General features: G+C 36.8%; 2 protein-coding genes across 6 annotated transcripts in view; one reads left to right on the top strand and one right to left on the bottom strand.

The window, feature by feature from the left end:
• in (inturned planar cell polarity protein) overlaps positions 1–12183 on the top strand; it is a 349766-nt gene extending 337583 nt beyond the window's left edge. For 4 of the 5 annotated variants that reach the window (XM_090379923.1, XM_090379921.1, XM_090379922.1 and 1 more), the window contains 2 exons: positions 717–862; positions 12055–12183. In XM_090379923.1, the coding sequence (XP_090236049.1) occupies positions 717–862; positions 12055–12166 (258 nt within the window). In that variant the 3' untranslated portion in view covers positions 12167–12183. The remainder of the gene's footprint in view (positions 1–716; positions 863–12054) is intronic. The other variant, XM_090379924.1, reaches the window with a different exon arrangement.
• A 1890-nt stretch (positions 12184–14073) lies between these two features.
• LOC150082029 (rho guanine nucleotide exchange factor 17-like) overlaps positions 14074–23271 on the bottom strand; it is an 862761-nt gene continuing 853563 nt past the window's right edge. Inside the window, exons 26-27 of the mRNA XM_090380403.1 lie at positions 22323–22976; positions 14074–15098 (exon numbers count right to left, since the gene is read on the bottom strand). Of these exons, the coding sequence (XP_090236529.1) occupies positions 22696–22976 (281 nt within the window). The 3' untranslated portion in view covers positions 14074–15098; positions 22323–22695. The remainder of the gene's footprint in view (positions 15099–22322; positions 22977–23271) is intronic.

Raw genomic sequence — 23271 nt, 5'->3', positions numbered from 1 at the left:
CACTCCTTTACGATCCCAGAATACAGAGTTATACTTTCTGAGGCTATATGGCTCAGGTGAGCCTGTTGATATAGGATGTTGCAGTTTGCTGCAAAGGCACAACACATGGATTGCTAATATGGCATCGTATGATGGCTGTCAGTTGTTCAGCTCAATACATCACTCCCTCAATCTTTTTTTACTTCTAGTGTATAATTATGATTCATTCTAGTATTGATTCAATTTTTCCCAAATCCCAGGGTATCCAGATACTTTTGGCAGTTTAGTATAAAAAGTTAATAATTGTCAGAAAAACTTGATCTTGGTTCTATTGATAATCTTTGCTTCTTTCCACATCAGACTAAAATTTTTTAAGGAAAACTATTAGTTTAAAGTAAGTTATGAGAACTAACTGTCAAATGGTGGAAATATTATCCCAAAGGAGGTAATCACTGGGTAATACTACAGGAACCTCCTGGTAAAGTTAAAAGATACTATCAATTTGAAGAGATGCAGGAAGCTATTCAAAGCTATCTCCCTCCTAGCTGATAATGCTCCTGCTCACACTGACTTTACAATCAAGTTGGCTTTGAAACCCTGCAGCACCCACCTTATTCTACTGAGATAATTAGAGTGTAGCTACATAAATCCCTAACTTAAATATTTCTAGGTTAAATACTTATTGACCACTCCTCATATAATCTGTATGTTAGTTAATGGTTGCTGTATTTTTATAGGAAATGTTGAAACTGAAACATAGCCTTAAATTTGGCCTTGATCGTTCAGTAACATCTGTGAAAGAACATGGTGTACTTTTCCATTATACACCACCTCCTGGGAATAATCCAAAGAAGTCTTCCTCCATTACATACTGGGTTGTCGGGTAAGTCAAGTCAAATTTATATATATATATATACTATTCTCCAACATGTATTGGGTTACCTCAACCCCAGAAGTAATGATTAATTTCAGAGTTCATGTGACAGTTATATAAGTACATCCAGCATCGGGTAGATGAAACAGAATGAGATGAGAAAGGATACTAGATCGCAAAAAATGACCTGTTAAAAACCTTGTACAGTACGGCCAATGATCCCAGAGCATGTTGATAGTTGAATGGATGATGAGAAGAAATTACTAAAGCACCCTTAATGAACTCGGTTGTAAGAGAGTTGGTAGGACTGACAAGCATCAGTAAAACACTTTGTAGATGGGTTGCCATGGTCACTCAGCTGCTCACAAGTCAAAGCCACCTCCCAACAGTGCATGTCACAACCTAGCCTAGTGCAGAGAACAGTTTCACTGAAATTGTCTTGGACCACTAGTTTCCACAAATGAAACTATCAATGCAGCAGTGACATTATCTTAACTGCATTGTAGCAATTCTTTGAAGATTTGTAATGGTATAATATGAAAGTGCTCCATGTCATAAAGTACAGTTGTATACTGACTGTTCTTTATGACATAGAGTCCAGATCTGAATCTATTTAAATACTTTTGGTATGTTTTGGAACAAAATAGCGGCATCCTTACAGTAGGAGAAGCCGACCGGGCTAGCCGAGTGGGTAAAGTACCTGCCCGGCAACCCAAAGGTCGCGGGTTCGATTCCCGCCTCGGGCTTGGATCAAAGTACTGCAAAAACCTTGGAAGGTGCAATATGGCCACAGAAGCCGATGCGCCAACCACCACCAAATCAAAAAAAAAAAAAAAAAAAAAAAAGTAGAAGAAGACTCTGATTTCCACATACCAAAAAAATGTAAAAAGTGTCTCCCAGAGGGGGATTATTGATGTTATTAAAGCTGACAGTGGTCATAATTTTTTTTTGTTGTATAGTGTTGGAGGATAGTGTATTTCATATTCAATGTAGCCACTAAAAGAAAACTGAGTTTTTTTTAAAAGGTCCAAAGTGCCTGATGATATATTGGCAGGCATAAATTCAAACTTAAAAATGAAAGAGTTATAGATTGGATTATAAGTAGCTAATCATTAGTGTAGCTGCAATATACCTAGATTTACGATGGAGAATCTGTGTTTTTGACTCCATTTGGCTCCTCATTGTACTAGAATTGGTAACATAGAGTTTCTGTATTTTTGGAAAAACACTATTTATCTAGTCTGTTAAAATCGGAATTTTTTTTCATTAATTTTGTTAATGAACGCAGCCAGGATAAACACTTGAGAATAGTTTGCGATAATTGTTCAGTTAGCCATTAAAAAAAAAAAAAAAAAAAGCTGGCAACAGCAAGCAAGCATCATTCGTTATTGAGGTTACAGTTACAAGACCAGTGGAATACATGTTTAATACATTCAGTTCCTTTGTGACAACATGATAATATCCAATCCTCCCTTTAACAAACCCATGATGTGTCTTAATTATTACTGCAGTCTTGGGTAGATGATCCTGCAATGCTTCTTTAACCAGTGATTCCATTTAACCAGTAACTACAGACCTGTTAAACTAACAGGTCTGTAGTTACTTGTGTCAGCTTTTGAACCCCCCTTTGTGAATTGGTGATACATTTGCACAACTCCAGTTCATGGGGACCTCTCATAATTATGACTAAGGGTTTGCTTACTTCCTTTGCTGCCTCCTTTAATATAACTGGGTAGATCATATCCACCCTGTGGTGCTTTCCTTACGTTTAACTTCAACATCTCCTCCACTTTGCTCTCAGTTATTACAAAATCACTTAGCTCCCTGTTAGCGTTTGATAAACTTCTGGCACACTCCTCATGTGCAAATGTGACCCCAATTCACAAAGGAGGATCAAAGGCTGACAAAATTAATTATAGCCCCGTGAGTTTAACTTCTGTTCCAGGAAAATTAATGGAGGCACTGGTTAAAGAAGCACTGCAGGATCATCTAGAAAAGACTTCAGTTATAGCTCGGACACAGCATGGTTTTGTTAAGGGAAAGTCTTGCCTGACCAATTTGATTGGATACTATGATGCGGTCACAAAAGAACTGGATGCAGGAAATAACTTTGATATTATATATTTGGATCTTAGAAAGGCTTTGATATTGTTGCACATGGAAGACTGCTGCATAAATTGGAGCAGTGTGGCATTGGAGGCAAATTGCTGCAATGGATAAAGGGATGGTTGAGTGGGAGAAGACAGAGAGTAATAATCAATGGACACTGCTCATCATGGACTAATGTTATTAGTGGAGTTCCTCAGGGTTCAGTGTTGGATCCATTGTAGTTTTCTGTATTTATAAATGATATTGATGATGGTATATCAAGCTTAATGTCCAAGTTTGCAGACGATACAAAGGTTGGCAGGATTGTTAAGGACACTACTGACGCTATGCTGCTGCAACAGGATCTGGAAAGGTTGAGCAGATGAGCTGAGAGGTGGCAAATGAAGTTTAACATTGGCAAATGTAAAGTACTACATAAGGGAAACAGTAACCCCAGAGCAACGTATCAACTCTGTGGTACTACACTGACAGTGGTAGAGAATGAAAAGGACCTGGAGGTAATTGTGCAGGCAGATATCAAGTTCTCTGAGCAGGTCTAGAGGCCTCATTTCAAGAAGGATGTAGAGCTGCTGGAATGAGTACAGAGAAGGGCAACAAGATTAGTGAATGGAACAAAGGTTGCTCTTACGAAGAAAGGCTTAAGTTTTGCAAATTACAGTGTCTGGAGACTAGGCACAGGCAAGGTGATCTGATAGAGGTGTATAAAGCCTTGAATGGTTTGAGCATGCTCAATGCCGGTGAGATTCTTCCTCTTGCTCAGAATAATCACCTGTGGGGGCATAAATTCAAATTGAGGAAAGACAGATGTAGGATAGATGTGTGGAAATTTGCCTTTAGCCAGCGGGTAGTTGGTTGGTGGAACAGACTTCCATCCCTTGTTGTGGAAGTTGATAGCCTAAATAAATTTAAGGTTCAGCTGGACAGGTATTTCGAACGAATGGAGGGGTGAAATGGGAGTGGCGTTTTTTTTGGTAGATGCAAAATACTCATTCAGTTTATCAGCTACCTGAGCATGATCATCAATAGTCAACCCATCTATGTTTAAGTGGTCCAATCTGATTCATCCCTTTTCTTCTAGAGTTTACATAAGTAAAGAACTCTGCTGTTTTTCTTTGCATCCTTTGCCAAAGATTACTTGTAATCTGCCTTCGCCTGCCTAGCCTCCTTTGTGACTTGATTACAGAATAGTTTATACCTGCCATAGGCTTCTGTGTCACCTGATACTTTATATGCATCCCATTCTTTTTGTCTGCCATGAGGCTCATTAATTCATCTGACATCCATTTAGGCCTAAACCTTGAACAGTATTTCTTAGTTCAAATGAAAAGCCTAGTAGCCTCCAAAATTAAGTCCCTGAAGGCTTCCCATTTAGAATTCAACATTGGTAACATTATCAGTTCATCCCACTGTGCAGAATTTAAAAACTGTCTGAGACCCCTCTAGTCACTTTTACAAAAGCAAAAGCCCTTCCTTTTAGCCTTGATGGTAGTTACATCTTTAAGTAATTCCCACATCAGTACATTGTGATCATTGTCACCCAGTGGTTCCTTTATCTGCAAATTCTTAATGCATGGATAATCAGATCAAGAGTAGTAATCCCTCTGGTTGCCTCTTGAACATGGAGTCAGTTTGGTGTGACATAAGCATTGGGAGATCAAAATTGAGAGTAGGAGTGTGCTATAGGCCTAATGACTCTGATGAGTATAATAAGGAACTGTACAGGGAAATAGAGTGGGCCAGTAAATCAGAGTGTCTTATAATGGGAGATTTTAATTTCCCAGATATTGACTGGAATTTGGGGGCTGGATACTCACACACTAGCAGGGCTTTTGTGGATTTATTGGATGATTGTTTTCTACATCAGCATGTTCGGGAGGCAACTAGAGGGAGTAATACTCTTGATTTGATTATCAGCAGTGATTCTTCATGCATTAAGAATCTGCAGATAAACGAACCACTAGGTGGCAGTGATCACAGTGTGCTGAAGTGGGATTTACTCAAAGAGGTAACTACCATTAGGGGCAAAGGGAAGGGTTATTGCTTCCGTAAAGGCGACTACGATGGACTGAGACAGTATTTAAATTCTATACAGTGGGACCAACTGATGATGTTACCAACAGCAAATTCAAAATGGGAAGCATTCAAAGAACTTATCTTGGAAGCTACTAGGCTTTACATACCAACTAAGAAATATTGTTCAAGGTTTAGGCCAAAATGGATGTCAGATGAACTAATGAGGCATATGGCAGAGAAGAAAAATGCATGGGATACTTACAAATTAACACATGACACAGAAGCCTATGATAGATACAAGTTGATATGCAACCAAGTTACAAAGGAGGTTAGGCAGGCGAAGGCAGATTACGAGAAATCCTTGGCAAGGGATGCAAAGAAAAACAGCAAAGAGTTCTTTACTTATGTAAACTCTAGAAGGAAAGGGATGAATCAGATTGGTCCACTTGATATTGATGGGTCAAGTGTTGATGATCCTGCTCAGGTGGCTAACAAACTAAATGAATATTTTGCATCGACATTCACACATGAGGAGTTATTCAGCGAGGGGAATGCCAGAGGTGTATTCAACTCTAGCAGTAAGTTACAGAATCTTGAAATAACTGGGAGTAAAGTGGAGGAGAAACTGTTGAAGATAAACACAAGAAAGGCACCCGGGGTGTATGGGATCTATCCAGTTATATTAAAGGAGGCAGCAAAGGAAGTAAGCAAACCCTTAGCCATAATTATGAGAGCTTCCTTGGACTCAGGGGAGGTACCCATAGACTGGAAATGTGCAAATGTGACCCCAATTCACAAAGGAGGATCAAAGGCTGACACAAGTAATTATAGACCTGTGAGCTTGACTTCTGTTCCAGGAAAATTAATGGAGGCACTGGTTAAAGACGCACTGCAGGATCATTTAGACAAGACTTCAGTTATAGCTCAGACACAGCATGGTTTTGTTAAGGGGAAGTCTTGCCTGACCAACTTGATTGGATACTATGATGCAGTCACAAAAGAACTGGATGCAGGGAATAACTTTGATATTATATACTTGGATCTTAGAAAGGCTTTTGATACTGTTGCACATGGAAGACTGCTACACAAATTGGAGCAGTGTGACATTGGAGGCAAATTGCTGCTATGGATAAAGGGGTGGTTGAGGGGGAGAAGACAGAGAGTGGTAATCAATGAACACTGCTCATCGTGGACTGATGTTATTAGTGGAGTCCCTCAGGGCTCAGTGTTGGGTCCATTATTGTTTTCTGTATTTATAAATGATATTGATGATGGTATATCGGGATTAATGTCCAAGTTTGCAGACGATACAAAGGTTGGCAGGGTTGTCAAGGACACTACTGACACTATGCTTCTGCAACAGGATCTGGAAAGGTTGAGCAGATGGGCTGAGAGGTGGCAAATGAAGTTTAACATTGACAAATGTAAAGTACTACACATGGGAAACAGCAACCCCAGAGCAACGTATCAACTCTATGGTACAACACTGACAGTGGTAGAGAATGAAAGGGACTTGGGGGTGGTTGTGCAGGCAGATATGAAGTTCTCTGAGCAGTGCAGACGGGCTGCAAGAGTAGCTCATGGAGTATTGTCAATGATATACAGGAATTTTTCCAGCAGGGATAAGGAGGTGATTATTCCATTGTATAAGGCGATGGTCAGGCCACACCTAGAGTACTGTATACAGGTCTGGAGGCCTCATTTCAAGAAGGATGTAGAGCTGCTGGAACGAGTACAGAGAAGGGCAACAAGATTAGTGAATGGAACAAAGGGGTGCTCTTACGAAGAAAGGCTTAAGTTTTGCAAATTACAGTGTCTGGAGACTAGGCACCAGCGAGGTGATCTGATAGAGGTGTATAAAGCCTTGAATGGTTTAAGCATGCTCAATGCTGATGGGATTCTTCCTCTAGCTCAGAATAATCACCTGAGAGGGCATAAATTCAAATTGAGGAAAGACAGATGTAGGATAGACGTGCGGAAATTTGCCTTTAGCCAGCGGGTGGTTGGTTGGTGGAACAGACTTCCATCCCTTGTGGTGGAGGTTGATAGCCTAAATAAGTTTAAGGCTCAGCTGGACAGGTATTTTGAACGAACAGAGGGGTGAAGTGGAAGTGGTTTTTTTTTTTTTTTTTTTTTTGGCTGATGCTGCATAAGCTTGCTTTCTTGCATCAAATGCCTCTACTAATGCTAATGCTAATGCTGCTGTAGAAAACAGCCAACCAATAAATCCACAAAGGTCTTGCTAGTGTGCGAGTCACCAACCAACAAATTCCAGTATATATCTGAATAAAAACCCTCATTATACTCATCAGATTTATTAGGCCTATAATGCACACCTACTCTCATTTTTCCTTTCCATGTGCTTATTTCACACCAAACAGATTCAACACTGCATTGTCCACCAACATCAATTGGATGCTTCCTTAACTAACAGCATAACCCCTCCTCCCTTCCTGTCCTGTACTGCTTATATCTGTGTAACACCACGTCTCTGATATCCCAACAATATCTTCTTTTGATGCCTTTACTAGCACTTCAAGCTCATCAAATTTATTAACTATACTCCTAGCATAGGTGTACATGCACCTATTCCTACTCTTAGTTACCCTAACACAGCCCACGTATTTACTTGTTCCACTATGACCCCCAGCAGTCCTGGAAATCTCTATTGCCTTGCTTTCCAGGCTGCTATTCATTCTAATAGAAGCAGTGCAAAAATCACTTTTGCTTCTGCCTGCGGCCACTGTTAACCTTTTGGTCTGTGTATCCCCCCCCCAGCTAGCAGTTTTCCGACCCACCTAACACTGCCTCGATAGCTTCAGCAATATTCTTGCACCCTTTCTATTTAAGTGTACCCCATCTCTGTAGACGCAGTCTCTCCTGTCAACAAGCACAGACCAGGCTGAAAAAAATTCTACCCCTTGAGCCTTGCACAATCTTTCCAGGATCGAATTGATCGACAGATCTCTTATCATATACTTCCTCCTATTATGTCTGGGCAGAATTGCAGACACTTTCACATTCAACCATAACTCGTGACTTTTTTTCAACATTGACTTGTACTTATTGAGTAAATCTGCAGATCTCTTACTCTTAATGTCATTAGTTCCAATGTGTATAACAACATCAACTTTTGCCCCTTGCCTTGTTCCACCTATCATATGAAGGAAGAAAGAAAGAATTATGTACAGTTGTCCTTGGGTTAGGGAACTGAAAAGTGCACAGGAAAGTATGAAATATAACAGGTTATCCTAATGCATCCTTGGCAGTTTAATAATTCCTCATAGCAATGCTCTTGATAACTAAGTCAGAGCAGCAGTGCTATTGTTATAAACAAAACTTTGACTCAACATTGCTGGAAATGTGCAATGTCTGCTATGGTACCTTTTTGAAGCAGTCATAATCAATTGCTGTGTAAACAGATAATCCAAAAATATTAGGCGTGATATGTTTAAAAGTTGCAGTACCGCTGAATAATCCTGTGGCTCTGTGTATTTTGTCAGTAAAATTAATTTCTAATGCAGTGTGGACTTTAAAAACCTCCTGCTTTTTTTGCAAAAAGTCTCGTGTGATTTGCCTGTTTGGACCAAAGCACTTCCTATTTTCTTCCTCCCTACAAATACCTAATCTCTGGCTTTTTGCAAGTTAACAGCATATATGCCCTTTGGTAAGGAAAAAACTCAGTAGTGCTTTCTCACACTGGCTGGTGGGGTGATTGTTATTTTTTGGGTTTTTCAGTTTCTGGACAATAAATCTAAACAAGCATGAATTATAAAATTAAATGTCAAAAGTATGTATAACACAGTAGCTTGCTCAGTCAGAAGTGTTGGGTACCTGCTGTTTGCCAGTTTATCTACGTGATTTATTTTTTTTAATTATATTCTTTTATTTCTATTTATTCTTTCGACCAAACTATGGAGATACTGAAGAGCATAGTATTTATGTATTTTATTTAGAAATAAAATCTTTCTTATTGTGTAATATTGTGGCTCACCTTTTTACTTGTATACAAATGGCCTCTTTTTCTTTTGAGGTCTTCCCACAAGTTAAGGGCCCTGTTGCAGCAGTACCACCCATGTCATAGGATGATATGCCACTGTATGTGCTCAGTATCCAAATGAGCACATTTCGTTTGAAATTTTATAAATAATACATACCATTGATTTACCGTGTGAAAGTCTTCTGATTGTCAAGCATTGAATATACAATGCAGAAGTCAGCTTCTGAATGAACTTTCACAAGCAGTATCTATTATATAATTGTATTAGTAGTACTGTACCAGTTTGTCATTTGATAGCATTGCCTGGAGAACAACTTTTGCACTATTCAGGGAAGGGGTGATCTAAATATTAAAAATGTCTGTTGTTTGGACAGCTGGATTTTGAACATTCTACTTCTACTATATATACACAGTTTTGCTATATAGCACATTATTATATGAATGAACACATTGTGTGGAATTAATTGGCATATGTTGATGTTGTTGATAATTAAAATCGCAACACATATGATAGGTTCTACAGAATTTGATTAAATGTAAAATGTGTAGCTGTGAATATTACTGAAGCCACAGGTTTTTGCTGCACTGGCCAAAATTCCCCTATAATTGGAATTTATGGCCCGTAGTCCTGGAATTCTTTATAACAGTGAAAATTCTGCCTTTATTCCTTTTACTAACCCCTCTCAGAGCCTTATAAACCTCAATTAGGTCTTCTCTAAGGTACCTGGTTGCCAAGGTAGCCCACATGATTAAAGACTTTCCTTGTACAGTCTTCCATTTACCGATCTCCATGCAAGTTGCCCATCTTTCGACCCTTTCAAGAAGCGCAATATCTTGTTTTTTAGATGGTCTCTATACTTGGACACAGTATTCCAAATGTGGGATTATGACCTCCCTATCTCTACACGATAATGTTCAGTAAATCATCAATAGGACCCATGGGCTTTCTTGGCTGCCTGTTTATACTTCTCAGAAAACTTTATATCAGTCCAGCTCCCTTTCTTCCTCTACTACTTTTAATTCAACTCCACCCAGTGTATAATTTTTTTTGGGTTGCTATTTCCGCAAGTGTGTAAGACCTTGCATTTTGCTGCATTAAAACATAGCAGCCACTTTTCTCACCATTCTTAAAGCCTGTTCAAGTCATCCTGAAGGAGTGCTGCTTGGCACTGATCATTAACGACTCTATCAATCTTTACGTCATCTGCAAATTTTGACATAATGCCTTCTATCCCTTTGCCATTTATGAAAACCTGAAACAGCAGTGGTCCAAGAACTGATCCTTGGCAGGCCCCACTTCTGACAACCCTCTGCCATCAGCCATCCAGTAACCTATCATGAGGGACTGAGTCAAATGCCTTGCTAAAATCCAAATTGTTCCCTACATCCAATTCATGAGTGACTGTGTCAGAATATCCTAAGAATATCCTTCAACTGCCTTTCCTTAATTCAAATTAAGGAAAGGCAGTTGAAGAATAGATGTGTGGAAATTTGCCTTTAGCCAGTGAGTGCTTAATTGCTGGAACAAACTTTTAGAGGGAATGGATATGTGAAATTGGTTTTTTTTTTGGCTAATGCTAATAAGTTCATATGCTTGCTTTCTTGCATCACATTGCCTCCATTATTACTACCACCACCACCAAGTGGTAAAATACAGATTTTTTACTGCAATTTTCAATATGGTTATCTCTATTCTAATATACAGTAAGACCCCCGTATCCGCGGGGTATACGTTCCAAGACCTACTGTGGGTGGCTGAACCTGCGGATATAAGTGAACACCTGCTGACCCCATATATAAGGTGATTTTCTTGTACATACATAGGTATAATAAAGTTTTTAATTCATAAATGAAACACACAGTAAGATATTACCAACATTAAATACGGCAGACTCTCGATTTACCAGGATTGGATTAACCGGGACACTTCAAGACTCCAATAACTAGAATAGGTATAAACAGATATTTTGCAAGTTGTAACAACAAGAACCGGCATTATAAGTCGTCGTTGGGAAATTAGTGTATGTATTATCTTGCAACCCCTGCTGTCTTCACACCTACCACTCAAAACAAAAAGAGACCAAATGATTTAGTACATCGCATCATTTGTTGTGTTCCGTCACACTGCAAAAGGGAAAAAAATTTTTTTTTTTTTGTTTAGGAATCGGGCAAAGACAAGGGCTGTGCTTTCAAATTAAACAAAAACTTGAAAACGGTGCATCCATTAAATCTTTAAAGAACCATTATGATGTTGGTAACCAAACCATATGCAACATTGTAAAAAATAAAAGGAAGCATCGTATTGAACACGTAAGTGTTTCCATGGTTAACTGAATCAGTGGATATGGGGGCACAACTGTAGTTAATTAATTTAATTTTCTTTTGAAGATCATATAATTGTATTTAATTTTTTGTTTTGCATTTGGCCACCTGGAAATTTATATTTTGTCTTTTCACAGTGAGTTCCTTCCTATTCATCAGGTTAATCCTATATAAGACCTATTTTTGTTGTAGTGTGTGTGTCTCAATTGCTTGCATACATGGTTATTTTGCTGTCAGCTGGCCATGACAGAAGTGCATGTGTTTAGAGAATTTCCACAGGACCAATGCCTCCTTCAAGAAGTGACTGCTGTGTTTCTTCTTTAAGTGGGTGTCTGTATTCACCCATTCGGTTAGGTGCTTGCTTATGAGTTTTGGAAGTTTGATTTAATTTTCTCTTGAATTGAAGGTAATGTTTGGCAGCTGTTCAGCATTACTTGCACTGCAGTTTGCAACAACTCCTTTTGCATGGTATGATAGTATTCACATTTTTAAATCATTATCAGCTTTCAGTAGTTAACTTAAAGGTCTTTTGCACCTGAATAAAGTAAAAAAAAAATTGCTTGTTTCTTTTAAAAAGTTGAACATAGCTCTTCAACCCACAATCCCTTCCTTTATGTCCATGTACTGAGGTCATGGATATGTTGAAGAATTTTATGTTCAATTTATTATATCAACAGTTTTTAAATTTTCCACTTAAGGATTAAAATGATTGAAAAGTTTTACAAATTTACTAATCAAAAAATTCTTTTATTTTTAGGAGATTGTTTTCTTCTCCGGATCCCAAAGAGGTGTATGTGTGTTTTTACGATTCAGCTCCACAGAATGCTATTGAACTTGCATTCCGTCTGGGTTTTGGCCTGTCATTATGACTGCCTTTATACTTTTCTATTATTTTAATAATACATCTATTTTTTAATAGATATAATAATAATAATACATGTATTTTTTATATTTTTATAATAGCTCTTTGCAAAAATAAAGGCATTTTTTTCCTACCCATTTTGTTTGGGCATTACTGAGTATCGGATTAATATGCTTTCATTGGAACTTACTGACAGTAAGTGTTGTGTCTTATTTCCAACTAACAAAAATAACACAATTACCTTCATTAAAAGGTATACTTCTACATCACCTGCTATCTATTGTGGACAAGGAACTGCATTCACAATCAACTTAATTACATTTGAAATTATGAATAGTTATCTTTTTCAAGGATTAAGCTTGCTTTTTCCTTTGTCCTGTTACAAGGTTCATCTATCTTTAGGCAGGTCTTTCAATACTATTTTCATCTTACCTGGATGCAGTTATTCCTAAAAAAAAATCTCAGGTAAGAGAAATTTAATATTCTATTTTTATTTGGTTTAAATTCAAAATGAGGACACAGATCCTCTACAAGATAAAATCACAATAAGTTAGCATTTGTCTGATTTTATGAATATTAGCTGGTCTTCATTACACAAGTTGTCTGCTTAACATGTCTAGTATCAAGTTTCGAGACTATAGGATTCCCATAAGGCCATGTAGGAATAATGGGATAGTAGGTTCAAAAAAAGATTTAGTCACCAGACAAAATAACACGTTTGCCATCTCTCAATACACTTTTGTAAAAGTCCTCTTACTATCCTTCAAACCACAACTCAGCAGCAAAGTTTTTTCCATTAAGGAAGAAATCTGAGTATGCAAGTTCGAGGGAATAAGCAAGATGTGGCACTATTTTACACCTCACTGCTGAATGAAAGGAATGTGCTGGGGCGTTACTGTGGTGCACGCATTTTGACAGCTTTCCCCATCTTTTTTAGCTTTATGAGAAATTGGAATAATACTTTACCTTCAGAAGGGCTGTACTGTGATGGCAATCTGTTAGTATAATACCATACTAATCCCAAAAACTGACAGCACTTTTGACTTTTTTTTTGCGGGGGGGGGGGGTGATTCTGCATGCTTCCATTATTTTGAGATCAGAGTGATGGATCAAGTTTCATTCATGGTGACTAGTCATGCAAAAAACTCCTCTTGCACATCAACAACATTTCGTGTGCACACTGTGCCCTTTCCTTCTGGTAAGGGGTCAGAAGTCTGGGAAACCATCCAGCAGACACTTTTACTCATATGCAACTGTTGATGGATGATGTTCTCCACAGACCCTACACTAATTTGGAGACCTTCCAGGCTTAATGCTTTAATTTTTGCAACACTCTTTGAGCACCTTGGGATTTCTTCATGGATTCTTTTGAGTGTTTCTCTTGCAAAAAGAGGAACCAAATCATTGATCTGTATTTCACTTTATCCATTGTGACCACTTCATTCAGCCTTGCAAAGGGGGGGGGGAAATGAATCATCAGATTGAAACCAAATTTTGTATGGTTGCTATAGAGATTTCAAGGTATCAAACAAAAAAATTTTCATCTTTCTATCACAACTACTTCTGAGTGAATAAAAATCTTTTTTTGAATTCCCTCCTATAATATAATTAGGTAAGTTTATAGCCAAATATATTACAAGAATACAAAATAACACCATTTTTTCTGGACTTAAAATTGAAAGATGTATAGCATAAAATTTTTTCTTCCTAGCTTATTCATAAAATGAAACCTTTTTTTCCCCAACAATATCTTAATTACATACTCTCTTATATAATGAAATGGGCTAAACTAAGTTTGTGTGATGGATAATAAATGTAACTATTTTGCAGGAAATAGTAAAGAATCTATGCTCAAATAAAAAAAAAAAAAAAAACCAACTTTTATTTTTCTTTATTAAAATTGTAAATGGGACCTTTCTTGAAGTTGGAAAAGTATTTGTTCTTGTGTAGACTGGAGTTTCTTTTCATACATTTCTGTTTCAACTATTTAGAGACTATTTACACAAACACATGGGAGCAATACACTCTGGTTTATTTAAACAAAAATACTGTGTAAGCCATTCAATTTTGGCATCATTGCATTACTGTAATGGCTAGCTGTTTGCCAAGAGTAGACATTTACAACTGGCAGCACGTTACTGCCAGATCTATTTACAAGGAGAAACAGCAGACCTGCTACTACAATCAGCTCTGAGCTGCAGCACAGAAAGGCACCAAAATAGGATTATCCTTCCAGGGGCTGATCATCTGATATTAATTTTGTGCTATACATAATTTACTAACTACATTTACAAAGGAATAAGTACATTAAAATGACCTTAGTTTAGGTGGTCATTGTTTATATTTAATGTCATATTAATTATTTAAAACTGATTACACTGATGGAAAAAGTGTTTGGCACCAATTAAGATATGCACATGTTTACAACAGTTTTACTAACTAGCTAAATTAAAAATAAAATAAAAAAATACTGGCACATTTATTTAAGTTTGATATGGAAATATGAAACTGCATATTTGTTGGCACTGTCATTGTTCCATTTGGTACCCATGTACCTGGAAACGAAACGATGTAATATGTCAAAATGGTAACAATAGTATATATATATATAAAACAGATGATTATGAGTTACACCTTTCTGTAAACTGAAATCTAACAAGGGACACTACACTGTGGGTCAACAGTAAAATTAACTAAAGAATTACAAACCTGGCAGTCAAAGAACATTTACATATAACCATATCTAACACTTTGCATGCATACAGTTATTGTAGGCACATTGTCATTCTCATTAAAGTGGCACATTTTATATGCGAATATAATCATATAACAGATTAACTGAAATTTAAAAAGTAAGATTTTTAATTTCATTAATTATTTTGAATAATACTCTTCTACCATTTGAGGCTATAATCAAGTGAGCAGCACACTGTCCAATTCTGTAAAATAAAAAAAAATAAATAAATAATCTACCATTTAGTAACAGGAAATATGATAGTGTTATGTGATTAATTCACTGAAACACGATGCTGCTTTATCTTAATAAGCAACAGTGCAATATGTAAAGTAAACAGAGTCATAAATGTACAATATGGGTGTAATTAACTGTCACTTGCAATGCCTGTAGGTGGAAATAAAAGGTAAAATCAGTTTTAAAAAAATGTCAGGGTGAAAATCACATACTGCTGACAGTGGCAAAGGATTGTAACAGGCATGGAAAGTTAACAAGGTACTTGGATTTGATAAATTATACATTGCTAGTTAAGTAGTGTTACCAAAGAAATATAGTAATTTCTTGCTCTTTAGGCATACTACTACATGGGTTATGTGAGAGGCATTTTGGCTGTATTCCAGGGCAGAGGACAAAAAAATTTGAACTGTTATTTTAAGAGAATCAATACTTTGTATTCTGGGGGGGGGGGGGAACCTGTAATTAACTCATGAGGGGAACCCCCACTACAGATAACTGATGCTAATTCAGGATGATTTCAGAAATTCCTCCAGCTGTTGGAAATCGAACCTTGTAAAATGAGTGGCAGGAAGTGATGCACTATGCCAATTTATGCTGAGGGCAGTGTTGTTAATGAGATTGTTAGTGACCTGTGCAAAGGTATAGCAAGCATTTGGCATGTCAGCTAATGACAAAGTGGTTTAATGACCAGCAGTTCACAAGGTTACACGCTCCATTCAATGCCTCCTGTGCTCTTCCGTCAAAAGGATTTTGACGAATCTTGGTGCAAAGAAAGCTCCAGGTCACAATGGTATTTCTCCACTTGTTCTCAAAAACTGTGCTCCTGAACTTACTTCTGTTCTTTGCCGCCTTTTTTTTTTTTTTTACTTTCTTATTCCAAAGGTGTTTTCCTTCTGCTTGGAAATTTGCTCATATCCAGCCAGTTCCTAAAAAGGGTGACAAATCCCTCCCATCCAATTATCGTCCCATTGCAATTACTTCTACTCTTTCTAAAGTAATGGAGGAATCAATTAACCACCAAATCTTAAACTACCTAGAAACCTTCCGTCTGATCAACGATCGCCAGTATGGATTCCGTCAGTCCACTGGTGATATTCTGGCTTATGTTACCCATTTGTGGACTAATTCAATGGAAAAGTTCGGTGAAACAAGCAATTGCTCTTGGCATAAAGGTTTTCTAAACAAGCTTTCATCTTATGGTTTGCCAACTGTTTTTTTGTAATTGGTTATCCAGTTTTCTCTCTGATCACTCACTGAGGGTGATGGTAGATGGCTCTCTGTCTTCTAACTTCTCCACTAATGCTGGTCCCCCCCCCCCACTCTTATCCTCTTGTATATTAATGGCCTTCTTCCATTGACTGGAAATCCTATCCATAGTTTTGCCAATGATAGCACATGCATTTCACTTTCCATTTTGAGAAACCCTGCCATGCTCAATCAGCTTCAACTCCTTAAATGCTGATCTCCATGTAATTCTCCAGTGAGCAAAGACAACTGAGTTGATTTTAATCCTTCTAAAATTCAGTCTTGTCTTATATCTTGCAAAAAGGATTCTTCTTCTCTTATGCTTATCTTTGGTGACACTCTGATTTCTAGGCAAAATGATATATCTCTTTTGGGGATTACCCTGACTTCTAATCTCTCTTGGCACAAGCACATTACAAATATTACTTCTTCTGCATCTAAAAAACTTGGTTTTTTCTTTCGCTCTCGGCATTACTTTTCTTCCAAACAGCTGCTCACTCTGCACAAATTGCAAATCCGCTCTGCCATGGAATATTGTTCTCACATCTGGGGTGGTGCCCCCGAAACCTCTCTTAGGCTTCTTGATTCCATTCAGAAGAGGGCAGTTAGGTTAATTAATGACTCATCTCTAACAGAGTCTCTGCACTCGCTGTCTCATAGACATACTGTTTCTGCTGCATGCCGTTTCTACAGATACTTACATGAGCACTGTTCTTCTGAATTAGCTTCTATAATTCCTGCTCTCTCTTTCAAAACAGTCTGAACATGTGCCGCCACCAGCCAACATCCATTTACTGTCCAACTTCAAACTCACAGAACCAACTTTTCATCTTCCTCGTTTATTCATTCAACTGCCGTTTTCTGGAACAACCTTCCTTCATACGTATTTCCTGAAAATTACAGTCTACAGACGTTCAAAGTCAAATGTCAACAAATATCTTCTTTTGTCTTCTCACCTCCAACCCAAGCACTATAGGTTCTAATACCTCTCGTGTTTGGGATTTACATAAAAAAAAAGGTGTCATGAACTGTTCTTCACTGGTACCCATGTACCATGCTTCACAGCAGCTAGCTAATTCCATCAGATCCCCAGAAACATAATGCATGTTTTGCTTAATCAGTCCATTATTATTATAGAGAAAGACTATCTTAAAGCATTTTGGGTACTGATGATGTGCAATTTCAGTGGCAACATGAAACCTATAAATGTTGGAAATGGTTAGCTCCATAAGTTTACATCTTTCTTCTAATTCTGTTACTACTCTCTAGCTCATGATTTAGTCACCCAACATATTATGCCCAACTGTTAAGAAAAGAATTGACTGGACATTACTATTTTTAATACAGAACAGAGAATCATCCTATGCGATATATTTTCCACTAACTGCATAATTTCTTCACTTTATTCCAATTTCTTGGCCACCTTGCTCAGTAGACCCAAATACCTGTTACTTTTCACTGTTGGATTATCCCTCAGACAACAGTAGTCTAAGTTGCTAATTTAGGTTGCCTGGTGAGTGAAACCAGCCATACAACAGTGCCTTCAAATTTTTGACCCTTGCACCCCATGTGGCATCTCTGTGATTCCCCCTTCCCTTTTTTAATAATAAAAAATTAATTTTTAGCTTTTTGTACTGAATCGGTGATATTAATCACAATTTTTAAACCCAATAACAAAAATAAATGAGAGAAACCACCAATAATGATAAAAAAGTTTTTATTGTATTTGTTGGAATTTAAGGTAAATGATCCTAGATTGAAACTCAGACACTTGTATGCATCTGGCAGAGCAATGAATGTCTGTATTTTTGTTGGCTCCCTGCATTAAGCCAGCAAAATCAAAGCCTTACAACAAGATTGGACACTTGTTACTGGCATCCAACAGATGCCAGATATTGAAATGAAAACAGAAAATGCTGTATCACCAGTTAGAAAATGTTAGTGGGCAGAGTTCTATGTGGGAGGATTTCATTTACAAAATAAATAAAGAAAAGCAATGTCCATCAGACACCATTTTTGCAAAGGAAGGTTAATTAAAACAGATTCATCTATTGGGTGATAAGTTGCTTACTTTAAGTAAAATGATGGATGAACAGAGTTGTTTTTAAAAAACCTAAGCCCAAGGGAGGAGAACATGGGCAATAATGACAGAAAAATATAATATGCAGTATAGCATTATTTTTTCAAACTATTTTCAATACCTGCATTGAAATTGTACCAAACTGTTTTGCTTGATATAAAAATATTTCACCTTATGTTATGAAATCAACATTAAAATAGCCAATTTAGATGATTCCCTAAGAAGAGAAAGAATTAAAAACAATCTAATTAGGTGGTAAAATGTCAACTCTAGTATTGATTGGAAAATGACATGAATACCTCCTAAGGCCATCCTAAGATCATTATTCCAAGAACTATTAGTGGAACTTAACAAACTTATCATTGAAAAGATAAGTTCCACATCACAGAAAAGACTTGCTTTGAATTAGACTCTTTATAAGAGGATCAAGAAAGGAACTTATGCAGTGCCAGCTTCAGAAAATGGTGAAGCAGCAATGTTCTATGTAGCATTAATGAAGACAGTGCTCCAGACTCAATTTGTTAAAAAATATGCAACACCACAGAAGTTTCACCTAAAGGACTAGTAAGTAAATCAGGAGTAAGGGCAAAGCACATTTACATGCATTTTATTTTAATCTGTTACAAGTGGCTCAGCTGGGTGACTTGCTCTGTGAATTAATAGAAAAAAAATGCATTTAGAATGGTTTTCTTAACTTTTCAGAACCATCATTTGAAAATGTGAATTACTTGTAACACAAGCATTTTTCAATCAACATAAACACTAATTTACAATCATATGCACTGATATATATATAGAAGCAATATGAAAAAAAAAAAAGGAAAATGAACAAGAAACAAATAAATAACAAAAATAGAAATGGAAGGAATACGTATCAAAAAATTTTGCAGAATATTAAGTGAGGCAAATACAGCCAAAGTTCTAAGCCAATAAATTTAGATGGAACATTGTTCATCACTCATTCTTACAGTTTTATATATATGGACAATTATAATTTAAGAATAGTAATCATAAACATAAACAAGAATAGTAATCATATAATAAAATTTTCCAACTTGTTATTATCTTGTCAAATGTAATTACAATCTATATATTGTTTAATAGAATTAAATAAGTTACTGCTAAATATATACTATTATGCATAAGCCATAGCTACCAACTTTCAACATTTATGGCAGAGGGAGAATCTGTCTTTTTTACTCAATCTGACCAATCTTCTTAATGTCATAACAAAGAGTTTCCCTGTTTTTTTTCTTCTTGCAAAAAATAATAAAATTATGTTAAAACTGGATTTTTTTTTTAATTTCTGCTCATTTTTATTAAAGAATTGGTCATGAGGTATGCTGTGGTAGTGTATGGTCATTTCATAGCATTTGTGTAGTATAGTGCTAATTAACACTGTTTTTCAGTAAGATGCAAAAGAAATACAATATAAAATATCAGAAGACATGCAAGGATTGCAAAATCTGAAAAAAGGTAACATATTTGCTGTATGTTAGATGTGGTTTTTCAATTTCAAGCAGTGGGAAATGTGATGTAATCAGTGCAGTGCAAAGCAAGAAATTAAAAAATAAATGTTGCATTTCATTGCAACAATGATGTCATTCATGTTTATTTTCATTTGGTAATAATCTTGCTCTTAGAGTTATGCATGCAGTTGTGTTGTTCAGAAGTATGTTCCCTGATAGCAAAAAAAATATGGTTGTGGAAGAACAAAAATAACAAGCATTGTTAGTGACACTGCACATATAGAGCAAGAACAGACAGCAATGGCTTTGAAAAATGGGCCACTTTCATTTGTTAAAGATGGCAGAAAATGAATGATGATGAAATTTTCATATCAAATTGGGATTTTCATGTTTTTTTTACACTGTACACTTTTGGTGAGAGTGTTTTTGAGCACTGGAATAACCTGCCTCCTCCTCCTCTTTACAGTGCAACTGGATAGGTTCTTTCTGCAGTAAATATAGGCATATTTTTTTTTTGCTGATGCAGCAAAAGCCTTTTTTGCATTCTTTAGCCTATACTAATACATTTCTCCTCAGCAGCAAATGTGATATTGTGCAAAAGTTTTTTTTTTTAAAAAGTAGCTGTTGCCCTTACAAATAATTTATTTTTACTGTGCACTATTTACCTGTTTAAAAATATACATAAAAATTAACAAAATATATGCAGCCACATTATTGAGTATTATGACAGCTAGTTTACGAGATAATGTTAAAACCCCAGTTTGCAGAACATGCAAACTGGCCTGTGACCACACTAAACAATTTTTATGATATATATATATATATATGGAAGGCAAACAGAAATACTGCATTAAGTCTGTAATTCTCCTTAGTGCAGTATGGGCACTTTTAACCCAGATCATGGATCCTCCAGAGAAGAGGACTGTACCAGAATAAAATCTTAATAGCAATCGAGTATTCATAATTTCTCTTGTGATAAGTACCAATAATGATAAAATTAGCCAATGATAACTGCTTAGTAGTTAGTTATCATTGACTATATACACTCAGTGATCACTGAATTATGAGTGCGGAGTTAATCGACGTACGTAGCATAGATTACGTGTCAGTGGTTCAGTAGGTAGTAAAATTCCAAGCGTGACGGGTAAAAAGAAGGATTTATCAGACTTTGATAAAGGACAGATTGTGGGGTCTCGACAAGCTGGTGTCAAAATAGTCAAACAACGACCCGAAGGCAAAGATCAGCGAAAGGTTGATGTTAGAGATGAGCGCCAGGTCCAACGACTTGTACAGGACTGTTGAAGAGTTGACTACCCAATACAACATGGGCCATGACCATGCAATGCACGTATGGGCTATACCAGCAAACAACCCCTACAGCATCCTCTCCTAACCAAGGTTCATCGGCATAAAAGACTCGCCTGGTGCAAAGAGCATGCAAGTTGGACGTTAGGTGTGCTGGTTAAACGGGTCACATTATTTACTCCACACTGTGGATGGTCGTGTACAGATTTGGCATCAACAACACTCTTGATCCATCATGCATGGTATCAAAAGTGGAGGTGGTTGTATGTTGTGGGGCATATTTCACTGACTATTAGATGGATGTTTAATTTAAAACTGTTTCAGGAACTTGGACCCCTGGTGCATGTGGAACAACGTATCAGTGGTCTCCGCTATCGTCAACTGCTAGCTGACTGTGTACACCCTGCTATGTTACACTTTTTCCCAAATGGTGATGGTGTCTTCCAAGATGACAGTGTACTGAGCCATCAGGCACTTGTTATAGGAATGGTTTGAGGAACACAGCTTGGTTGGCCATACCTCCCGAATGCTTCCGACACCTTGTTGAATAGCTGCTGTACTGAGGGGAAAAAGGAGGACCTACGAAGTGTTAGGTAATTGGTTATAATTCAGTGATCACTCAGTGTAAGAAAACATCTTATAGAATAAACATTTCAAAACTCCAGTAACTAATGAAATAAATGCCCTATGTATCTATAGTTTATATATATCTATAGTTTAAGATGCAATTTTAGAAGCTTTTAAAACAAAAGAAAAAAGTATTACTAAGAGGAAGTTTATGGATACAGCTACCTAAATAAATAACATTCAAAACCAAAATGTTCCATTATCCTGACTAATTATCTTTCATTTCTTAATACTCATTTAGGTCAAAAAATATGAAATTTTTAAATAATGTTAAGGTCATTTGAACTGTCTTGGTTTGTTTTGAACTATTGTTTGAGTAACCACATCAAAAACTGAAATATCAAATATAAAAATGGATGTTAGCTTCACATTTCTGCCTTTAGCAGCTTTTTGTAGTAGGAGTTGGGTCTGCTAATCTGTGCAACAAGTTAAAAGGAAAATAAGATTAACACACTTAAGAACTTACCTTCTGGATACCTTCTTGGTGTTGATTTTGTAACTTGCATTACTCAGTTAACCAGATATGTTTTTTCTAAAACTGAATATAATAAATAAAGGAGAAAGAAAGGGCATTCTTAGTGAAGATTGCATTTAGTTAGGTCCCTGAATATGTACATCAGGTTCATGCAGAAATTGTCCAACGAGATAATAAAATTCTGTACACAGGCACCGGATATATACAACCTGGATGGAGGCTGTCCAGGAATTTCCGCAAAAGAAATAAATAAAACTGTACAGATTGTGGCTTTAAAGAGATCATGAAGTCAGCTGGTAAGAGCACCCTTATCACAGAGCTGACTGGTCGTTGACTTGATTTTATCGCAGTAAAGTGGAATTTTTTACACCTGCCAAAGCAGAAGGTGATTGGTACTGTCATCTCTTCCTGCAGCTTCACTTAATCCTGTGTTGCGAAAGTCTTCATATCCATCTCCTCCACTAATAACCAAAAGTTTACAACCAGAAGCAGCAGTAGTTGATGCCCTACGACCTGCTATGCTTTCCTTGCAGCGCAATGACCGATGGATGTATTTTGTCACACCAGAAGCATCCATAGAGGCACCAGGAGTCATTTCTACACATGTTAAGAATCGTACATGGCCAGTATGACCATGAGGAATGCCTGGAATGGAAATACATTATTAACATAATTGCAAATAATTGTGGCATTCAGAGTAGTATTTTAGCAAATATCTCCAGAGTAAAATGTAGTATTACAAATCTCAATGGTTTTTTTTTTTTAATATACATGGACATGTTTCTCAAGTAATGTTACAGACAGTTATTAATCATTTCTTGCTGAAGTTGTCTTAAGACAAAGCTCAATAAAAACCTTCTTCTTTGAGAGCCATTAAATTTTCACATTGGCAGATTCGGCAACGGTCAAATTTTTAAAAGCAAGTTATTTATTTAATTTT

The sequence above is a fragment of the Mastigoproctus giganteus genome, chromosome 8, assembly GCF_048544385.1.
Source record: "Mastigoproctus giganteus isolate SK-2022 chromosome 8, ASM4854438v1, whole genome shotgun sequence".
Taxonomy (NCBI): Eukaryota; Metazoa; Arthropoda; class Arachnida; order Uropygi; family Thelyphonidae; genus Mastigoproctus; species Mastigoproctus giganteus.
The sequence above is the reverse complement of the archived record's forward strand: the minus strand, read 5'-3'. Positions and strand labels throughout refer to the sequence as shown.